The sequence below is a fragment of the Marmota flaviventris genome, chromosome 5 (assembly GCF_047511675.1).
Source record: "Marmota flaviventris isolate mMarFla1 chromosome 5, mMarFla1.hap1, whole genome shotgun sequence".
NCBI classification, from domain to species: Eukaryota; Metazoa; Chordata; class Mammalia; order Rodentia; family Sciuridae; genus Marmota; species Marmota flaviventris.
Genome location: NC_092502.1, coordinates 110,806,429 through 110,827,064, shown reverse-complemented (window position 1 = coordinate 110,827,064; position 20,636 = coordinate 110,806,429). Strand labels below are relative to the sequence as shown.

The following is a 20,636-nucleotide window of genomic DNA, read 5'->3' as shown; positions in this document are numbered from 1 at the left end:
CAGGAGGCGGGACCTCCAAAAGGCTGGGTGCTGAGCCGGGAAAGGAACTGGAGGCTACCCTTCCACCTGGAGAAGAGTCTGGGCTCCTCGGTTCCTTTCCGCCCAGGAGGGGATGCAGCTCCTAGAAAGTAAGACCGCCGCGGCTGCGGCTGTATTTCTTATATGTCCTAGAGACTCGAGGCCATCTCTGCCTTCACGCCTGCTCGGCCTCTCGTCGCTCCTCCTCCTGAACCGCCCATCCCATTTGGGGATTAGAAGGATGGGGGTGCCGAGCTCTGACCTAGAGCGGAACTTGCGAGTCCGGCTCGTCGCTGGTTGCTGAGTTTTCTGGGAGTGAATGTCCGATCGTTTTGCCCTCTATGTAGTATGTGAGATGGTGGTAGGTTTGCTAGAAGTAGTCTTGAAGGTCTCTTCTACCTGTGAAGTCTGTTTCAAAAACCTGACATCGTCAGGGACAGTTACCTGCTTTTTAAAGGAGGTGATTGTCATCTTTTTTTCAAAGAGGAGACTCCTGACCTTAAAAAGTCCGCGTCTTCTATTTCGACCTGCCAACTGTTTACAAATAATTTTTTTTCATCAACATAATTTTTTGAAACTTTACAATCTAATCGGGAACTGTTTAGGTGTGCGAGGTGAACAATTTGTTTTCTGGTATGTGGAAGTGTTTTACTTTATAGTTTGTGTGTGCCTCCAAACCACAAAATAGTTAAGCACATCTTCGAATGTACGGGTTTGTAGGCTTAAAAGTTTCCTAGCTAATTTACTCAATTCACTAGTTCATAGAAGCATTAAGGAATTAGGAAAGCTGAAAAACACCAAGAAATTCTATAATTACATGTTCAAATAATGAAGACAGTAGTAGAAATAATTTTCAGTAGGATTTAAATTAGTTGTCCAAACTGAGTGATAGCCTGAAATCATTGTATTTTCCTTTTTTGAAATTTGGAAATGAACTGATTTGAAGTGGAAAAAACTTCAATTTTCAGCATAAAATTGCTCAAATAGGATTGTTTTATTTTTCTTTATGACAAAAGTAGGTGCACAAATATGTGGTTTTCTGTTTAATATGTCACTGAGTTCACATGAAAAATTTTATAACAGCACAAATAGTTATTTGATACAGTCACAGTCATTAAATTTGAAACATTTTAGCATTTTGATCTTATACATTTACTACATTATCTCTCACTAGTTGTTGGTCTTAAAGGTTATTATGTTGATTATATCAGTATAAAATGACTACTATAAGTCTATATTTACAGTTCTTTTTTTCTTTTTTGATTTGAGGTGTTTTTCTCCCCTGCCCAGGTGAATTATACTTTCATGCACTACAGGTTGTATACTACGGATGGAAACTATTAAAGTTTATAATGTCAAAAACTTTTCTTAGACCAAAGGTATCTTCCACAAAGGTATGAAACACTAAAATAGCCATATAAAAATTGCCTAAAAAGAATTACAAATTTTTTATATGTTCTTAATGATTTAACATTGCTATAAAGTAATGGTGCCCAGTATTTGTTGTAGTTAGTGATCTAAATAGTCTAGTCATAAGTTATGAAACTGTACACTACAACCACAAACTTAATTTTGAAAAAGTTTTTAGAATCCCAGTCACAAGAAAAAGGCTGAAAACTTTTTAAGGAAAGAGCATAAGTGGAAAGATAAATGAGTGGTATTAGTGGTATTAACCACAGGCTCTGCCTCATGTGGTTCTGTATGTCAGTTCTCAGCAAAATTGTTTGGGTGTGAATGGGGGTCAGACAATATCATGTTCAATCAAGGTAGCAATTTCCCTATTGGTGGCTCTAATTTTTTTCTGATCTTAAATAGATGAGGCTGTGTCCCCCCCTCCTCCACTCCAGTTGATGGGAGTCCACCTTGTGTAAAAAATAAAACTTTAAAATATAAAGAATAAATCAGAATTGCTATAAAAGGTTTTAATTATAACAAAGAATTGTTTTCATATACTTCTAAATATAGTGGAAAGGCAAAAATGATACTATCAGAGATAGTCTTTTGACTAGGAGGAAATATGTTGGGTTACTGTGATTTAAATTTTTTTCCAGTGGTCTTTCTTCTTTACCCACTGCTGTTAATATTCCTAACCCTCTGTCTTCAAAGAAGAGTGAAGTGTAGGGGATGTAGCTCAGTGGTAGAGGGGTTGCCTAGCATGTGTGAGTCCCTGGGTCTATTCCCAGCACCATCAAAAAAAAAAAAAAAAAAGGACCAAAGAGTGACCTAGCATTCATAAAACACTCATAAGCACCAAATTGCTTCCCCTGAGCCTACTTTTACTCTAGCTTCTGGTTCTTTTTCTTCTAGAGAGTAGCATTATCTAGTAGACAGCTCAAATTGTAGCTATATCAGTAAAACCTTTTTAATGCTCCAGAATACTTTTAGGTTAAAACTTTTTATTTTTTTTTAAATATATTTTAGTTGTTGATGGACCTTTATTTTATTTATTAATTTATATGTGGTGCTGAGAATCGAACCCAGTGCCTCACACATGCTAGGCAAGCGCTCTACCACTGAGCCACAACCTCAGCCCTAGGTTAAAATTTTTTAATTCGGCATCTTTATATGCAGTTAACAAGGATTTTAAGGTCAGTCTGGTAACACATACCTGTAATCCCAATGAGGCTGAGGCAAGAGAATCACAAGTTCTAGGCCAGCCTCAGCAATGTGGCAAGGACCTAAGCAATGTAGCAAGACCCTGTCTCAAATTTAAAAATAAAAGGCTTGGGATGTGACTCAATGTTTAAGCACCCCTGGGTTCAATCCTTGGTATTAAAAAAAAAAAAAAAAAAAAGATTTTAAAGAAAAGGAAATTATGGAGAGAAATCAGAGAGGTCAGCAGTTTTTATAGACAAGAAGAACATGAAATAGAATTTACTGATTTTCCTGCTCTATTATTCTAGTACTCTTTTTTTTTTAAATTTTTTTTAGTTGTCAATAGACATTTGTTTTATTTATTCATATGTAGTGCTGAGACTCGAATCCAGTGCCTGACACATGCTAGGCAAGCGCTCTGCCACTGAGCCACAACCCCAGCCCCCCAGTATTCTTTTCTTCATGGGTATTTCTATTACAAATCTCATCTTCCTTGGAAAGCCTGTCTCACTTTAAAAAATTTTAGTGGCTTCATGCACTGAATAAAAATAGTGCTGTTATAATTGTAAATGTTAGTATTAGAATCTTCACCTTTGTCTTTTTTTTTTAATTTTAATATTTAGTTGTAGCTGGACACATACCTTGATTTTATTTATTTATTTTTGAGGCGCTGAGGATCAAACCCAGGGCCTTGCATGTTCTAGGTGAGCGCTCTACCACTGAGCCACACCCCAGCCCTATTTTTGCAGTCTTAAGGTTGATATGTATTATTTGGATTATGAAATGGTTCTTAGTTTTTTAATATATTAACCTGTCAGGCAGAAGTGTTATTCTTCTTACTGCTATGTCTAGTTAAAATAATATTAATTATTTTGTTCTGCTTTTTTAATAGGTCATTTTAGTATTTATGTTTCAGTCATCCAAGAGTTAAGAAAAATCATTCTTTATCCTGGAAAGATTAAAATTTATGTATGATATTTTATTTCTATTAATTGTCTATTAATGTAACAGCAAGTTTTATATAAAAATAATTTGTGAGATTTTTATTTTTTAATTTATGAATATTTTCTTTTTAGAGTAGTTCAATTATATAGGGAAAAGATTGAAAAATGTAATAATGGTTAACATAGGGTTTTTGTTTTTTTTTTTTTTCAGGTAATAGACTGGGTAGACCCAGCATTTGATGATTTTTCAGAGAATACAGTTGTCTCTACTGCAACACCTTTAGGTGTGAATAACTCAAGTCATAGAAGAAAATATGTGCCTCCTGCATTAGAAAGTAGCAGATTTCCAGCTAGAAAAAGAGGAAAGCTATCTTCCTCAGAACAGATTTTTGGTCTAGAAAACTCAAAAGAATATCTTTCTGAAAATGAACCATGGGTGGATAAATATAAGCCAGAAACTCAGGTACTAAATAGCATACAAAGATGTCTACATAATTTAATTTCAGGATGGATGGGAAGGAGAGGAATGTCCATTTTCAAATTTTTAGTTATAAGAAACTAAGTGAAGTAAGGAGAAAAAAACAAATTTCTAGATTATTTTTAATGTTCTAAGGCATTTTATCAGCAGTAATACTCTGTCTATTCCCTACCTTAAATGTATTTCTGGATTTTCAAAAGTTTTATAATTGCAGACTTATCCAAAATTATACAGTGATAGCAGTATAAGGATAGAGTTTTTTCCAGAATAATCTAAAAATTCAAGTATAGTCCAAAAGACTCTATTCCAATATAGCATGTTAATGTTTTACTTTTTTTTCACTAAAAATGTTTAGGTTAATAGGTGCTGATATACCAAAAAATCAATGAGTTAGAAAAAAATTTTTAACTGAAATTTTTATCTTAGCATGAGCTTGCTGTGCATAAAAAGAAAATTGAAGAAGTTGAAACCTGGTTAAAAGCTGAAGTGTTGGAAAGACAATCAAAACAGGTAATTAAATAAGAAATGTGTTTTAAAATATTTTAACATTAAAACTGAGGCAGGAGGATCACAAATTCATGGCCAGCCTTGGCAACTTAGCAAAATCCTATCTCAAAATGAGAAATAAAGAAGGACTGGGAGTGTAGCTCAGTATTAAAGCTCCCCTGGGTTCAGTCCCCCCCCCCCCCCTCCACCGAGCTGAAAAGGAGGGGAAGGGAATTAACGTCAAATGTTTCTCTGACTTAACAATATGTCGCAAAAAACTAATATTCACTGGTGTTGTGGTGATGCCTGTAGTCCAAGAGACTTGGGAGGCTGAGGCAGAGGATTGCAAGTTTCAGGTCAGCCTCAGCAACTTAGTGAGGACCTAAGCAACTTAGTGAGATTCTGTCTCAAAATAAAAAAAAAGGATTAGAGAAGTGCCTCGGTGATTAAGCAACCATTGGTTCAATCCTGGTACCAAAAACAAAAAGCAAAAGAAGTTAGTCTTTTATGATAATTTCATTTAGGTAAAATCAGACAACCTCCAATAGAAAGTTTCCTGACTTAGGAAATAAAGGTCCTAAGACTCAGATACTTGGAGTTTCCCCCTTGATTTGTACCACCTTTTCCTTCTACTGTCCTATCATCAGCAATAAGGCACAGTAAGCTGATTGGGGTTCTAGTATCTTTAGCATAACAGGTTGTCTCACTAAAGTTGCAGGCAAATTACATACTAATCTTCATCCTAAATATAGCCTAAAACTGTCTTATTCATTTTAGACTGATAGTTTTTGTTTCACTTCCTATTTCTAAAATTATGCTTAGCCCTGGCAAAGTAAAATATTCTCTCCTTCTCTCAGTCTCTTTTTAAACCTTGTGACTCTTCATACATAAAGAAAAATGGAAGTACTCATATATCCATAATATACCCACCATTTTCTCCTGTAAGCATTTTATAGTAAATTATGAATATTGTGACATTCGATCAGACTTATAGATACTTCAGTATGCTTCTCTTTAGAAATTTACTAATTAATTATACATATTATTATTGTGTTTAATAAAATTAACTGTAATGTCCTAATGTTATCTAATAATCAGTTCATATTCACATTCATTTGTTCCGAAAATTCATTTTACCAGTTTGTTTCAACTAGGATCTAATCAAGGACCACACATTGTGTTTGATTATTATATCCCTTAGGTTTATTTTATTTTATTTTTTGGATTTATCTTCTCTTTTTCTCTAAGACATTGACTTAATTGAAGAGACCCAGGGTCGTGCAAGGTGGTACATACCTGTAATTCAGCTTCTCAGGAAGTGAGGTAGAAGATTATAAGGCTGAGGCCAGCCTCAGCAACTTAGCAAGACTTTGCCTCAAAAAAAATAAAAATGGCTGGGGATGTAGCTCAGTAAAGTGCCCTTAGGTTCAATTTCCAGTATTGCAAAATAAAAAAAGAGAGAGAGAATGAGGCCTGTAGGCTGATGGAGGCCTCACATTCTGAATTTGTCAGGTTGTTTCCTTCTGATGATGGTGAACTTTTTCTGTCCTGTATTTACATTTCCTGTAACCTAAAATTTTTTTGTTTTTGTTTTTTGGTACTGGGGCACTTAACCACTGAGTCACATCCCCAGCCCTTTTTATATTTCTAATTTAGAGACAGGGTCTTGCTGAGTTGCTTAGAACCTCACACAGTTGCTGACGATGACTTTGAACTCATGATTATCTTAACCTCAGCCTCCCAAATCCCTGGGATTACAGGAGTGTGTTCCTGCACCTGGTTTAGCATCTATTTTTTTTTTTTTATTTTTTAATATTTATTTTCTTGTTGGCAGACACAACCTCTTTGTTTGTATGTGGTGCTGAGGATCGAACCCGGGCTGCACGCATGCTAGGCGAGCGCGCTACCGCTTGAGCCACATCCCCAGCCCTAGCATCTATTTTTGATCCTTACCTGAATCACTTATGTAATTAGGGTTTTGAATGGTTGTTTTCTAATAATTCTGTTATTTCTGGAATTAATAATAGGCATTTTTCTTTTTTGTTAATTAGCAAGCATTTTTCTTTGAAAGAAAACTTTGCCATTACTAGCTAGGACTAGTTACTTTGAAATACAGTTTCAACTGAAAAAGCAAGATGAATTCTTAATCTTTTTCTTGAATTTTTTTTTGGTACCAGAGATTGAACTCAGGGGCACTCAACCACTGAGCCACATCCCCAGCCCTATTTTGTATTTTATTTATTTGTAATATTTTTGTAGGTGTTGATGTTTTTATTTATATGCGGTGCTGAAAAATCTAACCCAGTGCCTCACACATAGAAGGCATGTACTCTGCCACTGAGCCACAACCCCAGCCCTTGTATTTATTTATTTAGAGTTACTGAGTTGTTCAAAGCCTTGCTTTTGCTTTGGCTGGCTTTGAACTCATGATCCTCCTGCCTTAGCCTCCTGAGCCACTGGGATTACATGCCTGCACCACTGCACTTGGCTCCTTTAATTTTTTAGTAGGCTTTATTTTTTTTTTTTAGAGCAATTTTAGATTTATAGCAAAATTGAGCAGAAGATAAGAGATTTTTCAAATATCCTCTGCCCCCAAATGTGCATAACCACACTTGTTATCAAGATCTCCACCAGATTGGTACATTTGTTAATATTGGTAAACTTGCATTAATGTGTCACTGACAGCCAAAGTCCATTGTTTGCATTAGGGTTTCCTTTAAATTTTCAACTTTGAGATGAAGGAGTGGTATTTTAGATGCTTTGATGAGAACACATCCTTCTTTCTTGAGTCAGGCTCCTTTCTGTCTGGCATGTAGCTCTAACTGTGTGGTTTAGGGTAAGATAATGGATTTGAAGAGATGGTGGAATGCGATGGACATCATTACCCTAAGTACATCACACCATATGTCTGACTGCACATATGGTGTGACGCTACATCGTGTACAACCAGAGAAATGAAAAGTTGTGCTGCAGTTGTATACAATGAATCAAAATGCATTCTGCTGTCATATATACCTAATTGAAATAAATAAATAAAATTTTAAAAACCTAAATAAAGAAAAAGATAATATATTTGAGGTGGATTTTCAGTGTCAGCCTTTGATATCTCAGAAATCTCACTCATCTCTCTTAGTACAGATTCTTAGGTAGTTATCTCTTCTATCAAAGGTTTGTCTTATTGATTTGTTTTTGATCTGTACCCAAGCTAGTAGTTTATATTTTTTATTGTCCACAATGTTTTCTCACTTAGTAATATTCTTTTAGTATAAACGTTATCATGTCTTGAGTCTAGGAAGGTGTTACTATTATGCTACCATTTGGACAAACTTAGGTGTGTACATATAGAAGTATTGGGGGAAGTATTCCTCTACAGTTCTAAAATCTCCCCCACCAAGATGTTGGATTTTAACCAATCATATACTTTTCATTTTACAAATGTTTCAATGATTTAGTAATTAAAAGACATTTAAAAAAAAAAAAAAAAACAGTTGGGGAGCTGCACATGCAAATTTGAGGCCATGCTCAGCAGGTTAGCAAGACAGTTTCAGAATAAAAAATAAGTGGACACAGTGATGCATACCTGTAGTCTCCACAGCTCGGAAGCTGAGGCAGGAAGGAACCCAAATCTGGGTTCAAACAAAACCAAGCAACTTATCAAATCCCTATCTCAAAATAAAAAGGTTGGGGATGCAGCTCAGTGGTAAAAGCACCTGGCTTTGAACTTTTGATCTTCCTTCCTCATCCTCCCAAGTAATTAGGATTACTGACATAGGTCACCACACCAGCTGTTACAGTGTTTTAATAAAGATGAGCTGAGCATGTTGGTGCTTACCTGTAAGCCCACTGACTGAGAAGGCTGAGGCAGGAGGATCGAAAGTTCCAAGCCAGTCTCAGTAATGTAGCAAGGCCCTAAGCAATGTAGCCGGACCTTGTCTCAAAATAAAAAGGGCAAGGGATATGGCTCAGTGGTTAAGCACCCCTGGGTTCAATCCCCAGTAACAGAAGAGATGACCTTCTAGTTATATTACTGTCAGCAAAACATCTGTCACGTGGCTCTAACTACTGTGCTATAAAACAGACACTTAGCTGTCATACTTGAAAAAGAAGTTTATCTTCAAATGTATGGGCTTCCTTTTTTTTTTTTTTTTTTTTTTTAACTGATTTGCTTGACAGTATAGTAATTTCTCATTATTTGAAGTAGTCAGAAGTTCATTCATTAGAATACTAAACTGCCGTTCCTAAGAAAATTTCAGAATTGGGTGGCTGTAAACTTTTGGTCACATTTTTGTCAACATATCAGTTTTATATGCCTTATTTAATTTATATTTCTGTTTCATTAACACTGAACTCTCATGGCCAGTAACCGTATAACTCATGTATTGCCATATTTATAGTGGGACTGGCTGTCTTCTAGATTAAAGTACACAGACCCTTACTTACACCGGATAATAAAGGTAAACGGATGAGCAAGTATTACAACCCATCATTGCATATAGGAAATCTTTCCCCTCATACATTTTTAGCTTTAACCTTGTAATCAAATTTACTGTATAAAGCTGGGTGCTGTTGTACACCTATAATACTAGCGACTAGGGAAACTAGGGCAGGAGGATTCCAAGTTCAAGATCAGCCTCAGCAGTTTAGCAAGGTCTTAAGCAGCTTAGCAAGACCCTGTTTCAAAATAAAAAATAAAAAGGTCTGGGGCTGTAGCTCAGTGGTAAAGTGCCCATGGATTCAATCTCCAGTACCAAAAAGTAGATAAATTTTACTGTATGAGTTAATGATATTAAGACCCACAAACTCTATGTCTGGTAAATATGTTTTTGTTGTTGTTATTGTTTTTTGGTTTGAACCCAGGGATGTTTTACACTGAACTGTATCCCCAATCCCCCCTCCACTTTTTGAGGGTGGGGGCAGTCTCTAAATTGCTGAAGCTGGTCTCAAACTTGCCTCATCCTCCCAAGTTGCTATGATTATAGATGTGCACCACGATGCCCTGCTAATATGCATTTTAATATACATTTTTTAAAAGAAACTAATATCCAAACAGTCTTCTCAAAAAAGAAGGTTTTGCTTTTATAATATTAAATTATGTTCTGTTGCAAATTTATGTATTAAGATTGGTTTTTATGAGTTCAGGAACCTCTAAAAGTCATTGTTTCAGGCTTTACTGCCTTAATTTAGCAAAAGTTTGGTGGTTTTAATTTGGCTACAGAACAGTACATGAGGAGAATGTAATTTAAGAATTGAGGTATTATCAGAAAGGGGGTTTGTTATTTAGGAATTAACATTCTCTAATTTTATGTAAAAAAATTGTTTAACTGAAATTTAGTATACTTCTATCAGATGTTCAATAAATATTTGTAAAAGTAATAAATAATATTTAGAAGGAATATTCAAAATTAATATTGTAGCATTCTAGTGATTTGCATGCTTTGCTTTTGTCTTTTTGTTCTGTTTTTTTCTTTTTGTGGTGCTAGTAATCAAACCCCAGGCTCATGCATGTTAGGCAATCACTCTATTCAACTACACCCTGGCCTTCATGATTTTGTTTTTGTTTTTGGTACTGGGGATTAAAATCAGGCGCTCTTAACCACTGAGCCACATCCCCAGCCCTTTTTATATTTTATTTAGAGAAGGCTCTGCTCAGTTGGTTGGGGCTTTGCTAAGTTGTTGAGGCTGGCTTTGAACTTTATATCCTCCTGTCTCAGCCTCCCGAGCCGCTGGGCTTACAGGCATGCTCCACATGATTTTGGTGGTTTATTTATTTTTTTTAATATTTCAGTTATAGGTGGACACAGTACCTTTATTTTATGTGGGTGCTGAGAATCAAACCCAGTGCCTCATGCAGGCTTAGTGAGCACTCTACCTCTGAGCCACAATGCCAGCCCTGATTTTGGTTTTTAATTAATGTTTGTATTTGGTTTTAGGGTGGATCTATTTTATTAATAACAGGTCCTCCTGGATGTGGAAAGACAACAACTATAAAAATACTGTCAAAAGAACATGGTATTCAAGTTCAAGAATGGATTAATCCAGTTTTACCAGACTTCCAAAAGGATGATTTCAAGGACATATTTAATTTTGGTAAGGTTTGTTGTGAAGACATTGTAATAACAGGGGAAACTTGTGCTTAATGGAGCTTTCAAATGAAGCTAAATGGGTGCATTTTTCCCATACTTTCCAGTTTCCAAGGGAAGTAATCTCAGCAATAGAAGGGAAAGGTGCTCTTAGGAGAGAATGGCATTCCTTGAGGATTAAATCTTAACTGTTTTGTTAGGTAACAAACTCTTATATTTTAATGTTTATGGAGATTATATAGTGTAAGTTCTTTTCATTTGTTTAAATGGAAATCAAGCTTTAAGATCTGTTAGCCAAAACTGAAATCAATTTCTATGCATGTATAGTTTGTCAGGATGAACCCAACTACTATGTAAAACTATAAAGTTCTTAAATATATACACACACACACACACACATATATATATATACACATATGTGTGTGTTTATGTGTGTGTGTGTGTGTGTGTGTGTGTGTGTGTGTATATATATATATATATATATATATACACACACATACATACGTGTATAGCCAAGCCTGTAATCTCAGCAATTCAGGAAGGCTAAGGCAGGAGTATTGCAAATTGGAGACCAGCCTCAGCAATTTAATGAGATCCTGTCTCAAATCAAAAGGACTGCAGATGTAGTTAAGTGCCCCTGGGTTCAATCCCCAGTTCAAAGAAAAAAGATGTGTTAAAGGAATATGCCTCCTGATAAGATAGCTTAGATTAGTAAATACTTGTGAGAATCAAATTAGATCAAAACATAAGGCAAAGAGGGTCTTTGAATTTTGAAGGAGGATTTAAGACAAACATCAAAAAAAATAATCATTATAACATTTTAAAGCTATAAAATAGCTTTATAACTTTACACACATGTTTATATACTCTTTTTTTTTTTTTGGTACCAGGGATTGAACCAGGGGTACTTACCCACTAAGCCACATCCTCTGCCCTTATTTTTTATCTTTCTAAGTTGCCTAGGGCCTCACTAAGTTGCTGAGGCTGGCTTTGAACTTTTCAGTCCCTGCCCCAGCCTCCATGGCTGTTGGGATAACAGGCATGTGCCACCAAGCCTGACAAGCACTATCATTTTAATCTTTTGTAGTTTTGCTTATACTATAAAAGGTTAAACTGGGGGTAGCCATAATCTCTTAAACCATTAAGAAGTAAAAGGGGTTGTTTAGAAAGACATTTTAATGTAGAGTATTCCTCAAAAATCTCTTCTCCAGGCTCTTCTTTAATATGCTCTATGTATTTGGCAAATACAACTTTTTGTTGCAAGTACCCCATGCTCCTGGAATTTTTGCTGCTTTCCAAATACTAACATTACTTTTGACAGATAAATCTTCATTTAAAGTCTTCTATGTGAAACATAGCTTAAGAGACATTTTGTCTTTAAGTTGACAAATCAGCCATCCTGTTTTTGTTGTTAAACCTTTATTATCAACAATAATTATAATCTTGCATTCATTTCAAGGGTCTTTTTAAAATATTTTATTTTTTAGTTATAGTTGGACACAATACCTTTATTTTATTTATTTATTTATGCTTGTGTGGTGCTGAGGATCCAACCCAGGGCCTCGCACGTGCCAGGCGAGCTCTCTACCCCTGAGCCATAACCACAGCCCCCATTTCAAGAGCCTTAATTGTGTCATCCAAAGTCAGAGATATTTTTACCAATTGTATGAATTTTATACTGACAGCTGTTTTCTAAAGTCAGCTAACCCCGATACATCATTGATACAGAGAATTTACTGTTGTCAGTATTGATCCTTGTCTTTTTAAATTAGAACAATTTTACAGTATTGGAGACTGTTTCATTATAAAATAATCTTAACATATTGTGGGCTACATCATGTATATGGAAATAAATTTATACATGGGTGTATATATGTGTATAATATTAGTGTATAATTTGTTGAAAATTAAAGTGATAAATGTGTTTTCTTTCAGAATCAAACTTCCATTCATTTCCATATCAATCTCAGATAGCAGTGTTCAGAGAGTTTCTACTAAGAGCAACAAAATATAACAAATTACAAATGCTTGGAGATGATCTGAGAACTGATAAGAAGATAATTCTGGTTGAAGTAAGGAGACCTTTTAGAACCCTGTCATAGCTATTTAGTAAACAATTGTGAGATATCTTATGTGTTAACATTAACTCCCTACGTAGTATCAATAATAGTTGCTTTGTGATTACCAAAACATAAAGGCTTTTTCAGTAACCTTAAATAACATAGCTGTAGGTTAACAATAGAGTAGCTTTAAATTAATAGACTTTACAAATGTAATAGCCTAAGTATAGAAAAACAAAGGAAATATTTGGAAAATTATTTCTCACCATACTGTAGCTGCTAAAGTGACCCTGAGAACTTTGATCTGAAAATTGAGGTATTTGTTAGTACATTTTACTATTTAGGCTAACAGCTATTTTATGTTTCTCATAATTTATTTGAAAGTTATGGTTAAAATACATTGGATAAATAAAATTTCTTCTTATCTTAATAAATATAAATCTGAAAATAAGTATGCAGTGGAATACTAATACTAATATTGGTCTTATATTTTTAATAGGATTTACCTAACCAGTTTTATCGAGACTCTCACACTTTACATGAAGTTCTAAGGTAAATATTAGTGAAATACAGTATTCTTAAATTTTGCATTGTGGTTTGGGATTAATGAATGTAGTGTTCAGCTAGCATGTATGATGCCCTGGGTTCAATCCATACCATTAAAGCAGGAGGGTGGGTAATTAAGTAAGTCATTATATGTCAAGTGGCTTAAATGTCAACATTGTTGGTTTTTGTTATTTTAGGAAGTATGTACAGATTGGCCGGTGTCCTCTTATATTTATAATCTCTGACAGTGCCAGTGGAGATAATAATCATAGGTTACTCTTTCCCAAAGAAATTCAAGAAGAGTGTTCTATCACAAACATTAGGTGAGAAATAAATTTCTGCTTATAATGTTTACATACATGTTGTATTTTGAAATCAATCATTTAACACCATCTTTCTGTATAAAACTTTACAGTTTCAACCCTGTGGCACCAACAATTATGATGAAATTTCTTAACCGAATAGTGACTATAGAAGCTAATAAGGTAATTCTCTGATTAATATTACATTTTAGCTACAGAAAGCCCCACTTACATAACATGTAAACTAGAGGAGTTAGAGACGTGGTTTTGGTTTTTAGGATTCAAAAATTTTATAAGGCATTTCATGTTAGCAAATGTAAGAAATATCAATTAAAAAGCTCTCTAACCTTTTTCTACAATTTTCCTTTTGCTTGTCTTATGGCTCTGAATTGTTATCATCAAGAAAGTATTTTCAGGAATCTAGATATCTTAATCATCAACATTTCATTTCTACTATTGTCCCCTTGTCATTTAACAACACACATACAAGCTGCGTGTGGTGGTGCACACCTGTACTCCCAGCAGCTCAGGAGACTGAGGCAGGAGGATATCAAGTTCAAAGCTAACCTCAGCAAAAGTGAGGCACTAAGCAATTCAGTAAGACCCTTCTCTAAATAAAATTCAAAATAGGGCTGGGAATGTGGCTCAGTGGTTAAGTGCCCCTGAGTTCAATCCCTGGAACCAATAAATAAATAAATAAATAAAAAGCCACATATAGGGGCTGGGGTTATCGTCTAGTGGTAGAGCACATGCCTAGCATGTGTGAGGCACTGGGTTCAATTCTCAGCACCACGTAAAAAATAGATAAATAAAATAAAGTTAAACACAAACATACATTTTTTAAAAATTGTGGCAATGAGACATACCATAGGCTCAGGACATAGCTCAGTAGTAGAGAGCTTACATAGCATGCACAAGGCCTCAGTTCAATCTCCAGCATTGCAAAAATAAAAATTTTAAAAGTGAAATAATGGTTTATCATCTTAACCATGTAAGAGTATACAGTTCAGTAAGTAATATTAATAGTATTTACATTATTGTAAAATAGCTGTTGTCACTTTTGATACATCATATTTTCTGTCTTCCAAGTTGCGATGATATTAAAATAAATTGATGGAACTTCTTCCAGCCACATGGTTCTAGGTTGTCTTACTGCCACAAATCACCCAGATCTTGCATGACACATAGTTTTTGTTGCAATTACAAGAAGTGAGGGAAATGTCCAAGGAAGAGATTGTTTTGAGGGTTAAACATTTTAATGAATAAATAACAACTGTTAGGGCTATGTGTATGGCAATTGCCAAGCATGTGTGAGGACCTGTGTTCAATCCCCAGAATCACACACAATAAAAGTTATATTGTATAGTCGAAATAGATGCCATATTTTGTTATGTAATTAACATACTTAACTCTAAATAATTGATGTCAAAGAATGTTAGAACCAGTATAGTTTTGATGTCATCCTTGTTACTTTATATCACAGAAGCAATAATAAATGCACTAGTCAAGTCCTTCAAGCATATATAAGATCATATGTTATGATATTGCCTTAGGCTCTCCAAGAATGATAATGTAGTATAGGCATTTGGAAAGAACGGTTTCATCTCTCATGTCTTTTACCTTAATTATATTAAAAGTGTTGGCATCTTACGTGATTTTAGTCACATTTGTATGTTTGTAATAATTAACATTCATGGGATTTTCTTTAGCCTCTAAGGATTGTGATTTCAAGTTGCATTTTCTTTTTGGCAAATAATCCATATCTAGATTTTTTGGGGAGGTGGGGTTATTAGAAATTGAAGGAGCACTTTACCACTGAGCTATATCCTCACCCCTTTTTTTATTATTTTGAGAGAGGGTTTCACTAAATTGCTGAGGGTCTTGCTAAGTTGCTGAGGCTGCCTTTGAACTTGTCATCCTTCTGCCTAAGCCTCCCTGGGATTACAGCGTGCATCACTGTGCCCAGCTATATTTAGAAATATTTAAAAACAAATACCATCTCAAAACAGTGTTTTACCAAGGACTTTTGGTTTTCTGTTTTTTTAATTTTGGTTCTGGGGATTGAATCCAAGCCCCTGTTCATGCTAAAACACGTTCTACCACTGAGCTACCTCGTAGCCCTTAAAACAGTTTTTTTTTTGGGGGGGGGGTGATAGAGTACTGTGGATTTAACCCAGGGGTACTTAAACACTGAGCTACATCCCTAGCCCTTTTTTTTTTTTTTTTAATTCTGAGATAGGGTCTCACCTAAATTGCTGAGACTGCCTTGGATTGTAATCCTCCTGCTTCAGCCTCTCAAGTCACTGAGATTACAGGCTTACATCATGGCACCCTGTTCAGCAAAATGATTTTTGATTAGATGTATTAATAACAAAAGTAAAAGTTAATTTGGAACAGGAATTCACAGCAAAGAGAAAGCAAGTTTTGTAAATGAACAATGAAGGGAAAGACTATCTAAATATAGCATAATCTGAAACTATAGATATTATGACTGTGTCATATTGGCACAATAATAAAATAGAAGAATGAAAAGGGAAGACAGCACAGACATAGATCTACATGTGTAAATGGGAATTTTCTGTATAATGTAGGTAGCATTTTAAATCTCTGGGGAAAGTAGACTTTAAGTCAAAAAATGGTGTTAAAACCATTTGATATACATAGATAAAACCATAAAGTTGTATTTTTACTTCATATTATACACTTAAGAAATTTCTAGGTGAATTAAATGTTTAAATACAGAAATCAATATTAGAAGAATGTAAGGAAAAATATTGAGTTTGGAGAGGGGAAAGAAATAAAATCCCTGAAATCATAAAGAATAACTGATGTAAGATTTACTTTAAAAAATGTAAAACTTAGGAAATAACAGAAGGCATTAACAAAGTTAAATGAAACAAATTTAAAACATAGTCATGAGCACATAAGATAATATTTGCAATTTATAAAACAAATTAACATAGTCATGAGCACATAAGATAATATTTGCAATTTATAAAACAAATTAAACTATAGTTGGCCATAGTGACACACACCTGTAGTCCCAACCACTTAGATGGCTTTGTAGACGATCACTTGAGCCCACAAGTTTGAGAAGAGCTTAGGTCTGAAAAGATACTAACTAATGTTAACACTTAAGACAAAGTTTGGGATTTGAGGAGACTTTTTCATAAGGAACTCTTGCAACAGTTTAGTTAGTAAATTTTAAAATAAAATTACACATTGAAGGATTGTAGTATAGTATTATTTTCCTACAATAATCAGTTGTTACAGTATCCAAAGTGAGATAAGTAATGAAGGGTCACATAAGTCATTTGTCAATAAACCATTAGGGATTTCTGAAGAAGGAGAGGTAGGTAAAATTTTCTTGCCTTATACTTGCACTACAAGGATATGGTAAATTGATATAAACATATATAGATATATATTTAGATTTTCATACATATCTTAAAAGTAGACATATGTCTGAAACATATGAAACAGCCTTATTTGTGTATGTGTGCATGTGTACATGTGTACATATAGTGAGAAAATAAGAACTTAGAAATATAACCTGGTCAAAGTAAAAACAGAAACAATATTTAATACTCCTAGAATTTTATCTTAAGCTATGCTAAGTCATTGAAACACTAGTGTTTAACATGGAGATATTTTTGCCATTTAAGTTTGAAAGAATATAATTCATCTCCATTAACTTTACAATTTTTTTTCTTTTAAGGAAAAGTCTTTTTAAATTTTAATTTTCTCATTTTAGAATGGAGGAAAAATTATTGTCCCCAATAAAACTTCTCTAGAATTGCTTTGTCAAGGATGTTCTGGTGATATCAGAAGTGCAATAAACAGCCTCCAGTTTTCTTCTTCAAAAGGTAACTATAAAAGATACATTTGTATAGCATTAGATAGATGAATGACTTTCTCTTAATTATTCATGAAATGAAATAAAACTAATCTTTTTCTTTCTTTTTTAAATTTGTATTTATTTATTTTTGCTGTTCTGGAGATCACATTCAGGATGTTGGACATGCTAGGCAAATGCCCTACAATTGAGCAATAATCCCAACCTAAATTAAACATATTTTAACTTATAATTGATATACAGTAGTTCCCCTTACCTGTGGTTTAAGTTATGTATGGTTGACTGCAGTCTCAATATACTAAATTAAAAATTCCAGACGTAAACAATTCACAGGTTTTAAATTTTGCACCATTCTGAATAATCCAATGAGATCTTTTGCTGTCTTACCCAGTAAGTGAATCTTCCCTTTGTCCATTGTTTCCTGCCTGATAGTCAGGAGCCATCTTGGTTATCAAATCAATTATCATGGCATCACAGTTCAGGCAACTTATTTTACTTAATCATGGCCCCAAAGTGCAAGAGTAGTGATGCTGGCAGTTCATATATGCCAAAGAGAAATCATAAAGTGCTAGCTTTTAAGTGAGAAGTTGAAAGTTCTTGTCTTAATGAGGAAAGAAAAAAAATTGTATGCTGGGATTGCTAAGATCTATTGATACGAAGGAATCTTTTATCCCTGAAAATATGAAAGGGAAAAGAAATTGTGCTAGTTTTGTTGTCACACCTCAAACTTATAAAAGTTGCATATGGACACAGTACATGATAAATACTTAGTTAAGTTGGAAAGGCATTAAATTTGTGTATGTTATATATGTAGGAAAAAACAGTACATGGAGCATTGTACTATCTGAAATTTCAGGCATCCATTGAGGTTCTTTGAACATATCTCCAGTAAGAGGGGATTATACCTATCTACACTTTTATTGATACAGTGACTTAAAATTTTATACATACACACATGAATATACACCCCTTTATAAATATATCATTGTTTACATATGTAACTCTGAAGCTTGGTGCAAAGAACTTATGTCTGTTTGAGACAAACCTGGATTCATTTATATGATTTGCTACTTTGCCTTTTAAAATTATTTAAAGTCACTTATTAGGGAAAATCCTCTTTCTGTCACTTAACAAGTGGATAGGCCTACCAAGTATGATGGCATGTGCCTGTAATCCCAGCAATTTGGGAGGCTGAGATAGGAGGATCAAAATTTGAAGGTCAGTCTTAGCAATAGTTGGGTAGGCCTGTGTGAGTAACTTCATTTTTTGTGCCTCTATTTTCTTTATATAAGAACCTATCTCATGGGGTTGTATAAAAAGTAAGTGAAGTGCCAGGTGTGGTAGCGCACGCCTGTAATCCCAGTGGCTCCGGAAGTTGAGGCAGGAGATCGCAAGTTCAAAGCCAGCCTCAGAAATTTAGTAAGGGGCTAAGCAACTCAGTGAGACCCTGTCTCTAAAGAAGAGGATCTGACACAGTTCACGTATTTTATAATTATTGTCTATTAGAAAAACAAAAAAGGGCTGGGGGTATGGCTCAGTGGTTCAGTGCCCCTGTGTTCTATCCCCAGTACCAAAAATAAATAAAAAAATAAGTTAAGTAAGCTGGGTACACTAGCACAGGCCTATAATCCCACCTATTCAGGAGGCTGAGGCAGGACTACCACACAAATTCAAAGCCAGACTCAACAATTTAGTGAGACCCTGTTTCAAAATAAAAAATAAAAAGGACCGGGACTATAGCTCATTGGTGGAGCATCCCTGGGTTCAGTTCCCAGTACCACAAATAATTAAACATTTTTTAAAATAAAATCAGAATTTCGCATATTTCTATGGAAAAAACAAAACAAACATGCTTAAGTTTAGTGCTGGAATCTATGAGGTAGAAAAATTAACATGAACCAATTTGGAGTCCTAATGTTACTGCTCTGGGCTCAGAAGTTTTAAAGTGAAGAATATAATTTTTGAGTAGATCAAGAAGTATCTGAGCAATTCCATGGTTTTTCCAATTTAATTCTCTGATCGGCCTAATGAAATAAATACTACGATTTGAATCTGGACTTCTTGGGTTCTCATTATTCACTGTTGACCTTAAGCCAGTTACTTAAATTCTTTATATTCAGTTCTTTAACTGTTATAATTATTCCTCCCTCATAGAATTGCTGTGAGGATTAAATAGTGTATATCATGCACCAAAGGCGGTAAGGTATATATATAACACCATGAGAAACCAAGATGATACTAATGCATTAACGTGTCATTATGTATGTGAAAATTTGCAATAGGCATCATGAGTTTTTTTTCTTTTGGTGCTGGAGATTATGAGATAATTTTAAATAACCTTTTTTTTCCATTTTCTTTTAAAATATTTTTTAGTTGTAGATGGACACAATATCTTTATTTATTTACTTTTTTATGTGGTGCTGAGGATTGAACCTAGTGCTTCACACAGGCAAGGCAAGCACTCAACCACTGAGCCATAACCCCAGCCCCATTTTTTTCCATTTTTACTAGCCTCCTAAAGAGGATTCTGACACAGTTCATGTATTTTATAATTATTGTCTATTAAAAAAAACATTTTAATTGGAATTAACTGAAATGTTCTTAACTTTAATTTCATATTTTGATTTTATTTTAAGTATTGTCACTTTGGTGTATATTATTTAGGAGAGAGCAATTTGTGGCCAAGGAAAAAAGGAGTATCATTAAAATCAGATGCTGCGCTGTCAAAATCAAAGCGAGTCAAAAAACCTGATAGGGTTTTTGAAAATCAAGAGATTCAAGCTATTGGTGGAAAAGATGCTTCTCTTTTTCTCTTCAGAGCTTTGGGGAAAATTCTGTATTGTAAAAGTAAGAAATTTTGTGCATTTTTTTTTTTTTATTGGATATTAGTCTCAAAATGGAAATAACGCATTTTTTTTTAAATGCCATGTATTTGTTTTGTTACAAGAGCCAGGGCTAGGTTAGATACTGTCTGGCAAGGCTTAAGACATAACAGGAAAGTACATTTTACTATATGAAGTATTTTCTGACTATAAACAGGATTAAATGTAATCCCAGTGACTTTGAAGGCTGAAGCAGGAGGATCTCAAGTTGGAGGCCAGCTTCAGCAACTTAGTGAGGCTCTGTCTCAAAAAATAGAAAGGCTGGGATATAGCTCAGTAGTGGAATACCTCTGGATTAAATTCCCAGTTCCACAAAAACAAAACAAAGCAACAACAACAAAAAACCTAATGTCGGCCATATTCATGTCTTTAAATTATTAAAATTATAG

At 34.5% G+C, this 20,636-nt stretch overlaps 1 protein-coding gene across 7 annotated transcripts in view; it reads left to right on the top strand.

Annotated features, from left to right (window-relative positions):
- Positions 1-27: 27 nt before the first annotated feature.
- Positions 28-20,636, top strand: part of Rad17 (RAD17 checkpoint clamp loader component) — a 35,682-nt gene continuing 15,073 nt past the window's right edge. Inside the window, exons 1-11 of one of the 7 annotated variants that reach the window (XM_071612527.1) lie at positions 28-128; positions 1,288-1,412; positions 3,769-4,020; positions 4,462-4,545; positions 10,452-10,608; positions 12,537-12,673; positions 13,161-13,213; positions 13,405-13,530; positions 13,623-13,692; positions 17,264-17,375; positions 20,030-20,212. In XM_071612527.1, the coding sequence (XP_071468628.1) occupies positions 113-128; positions 1,288-1,412; positions 3,769-4,020; positions 4,462-4,545; positions 10,452-10,608; positions 12,537-12,673; positions 13,161-13,213; positions 13,405-13,530; positions 13,623-13,692; positions 17,264-17,375; positions 20,030-20,212 (1,315 nt within the window). In that variant the 5' untranslated portion in view covers positions 28-112. Of the gene's footprint in view, positions 129-225; positions 652-1,287; positions 1,413-3,768; positions 4,021-4,461; positions 4,546-10,451; positions 10,609-12,536; positions 12,674-13,160; positions 13,214-13,404; positions 13,531-13,622; positions 13,693-17,263; positions 17,376-20,029; positions 20,213-20,636 lie in introns of those variants that run through there. The other 6 variants (XM_027951587.2, XM_071612532.1, XM_071612531.1 and 3 more) reach the window with 6 other exon arrangements.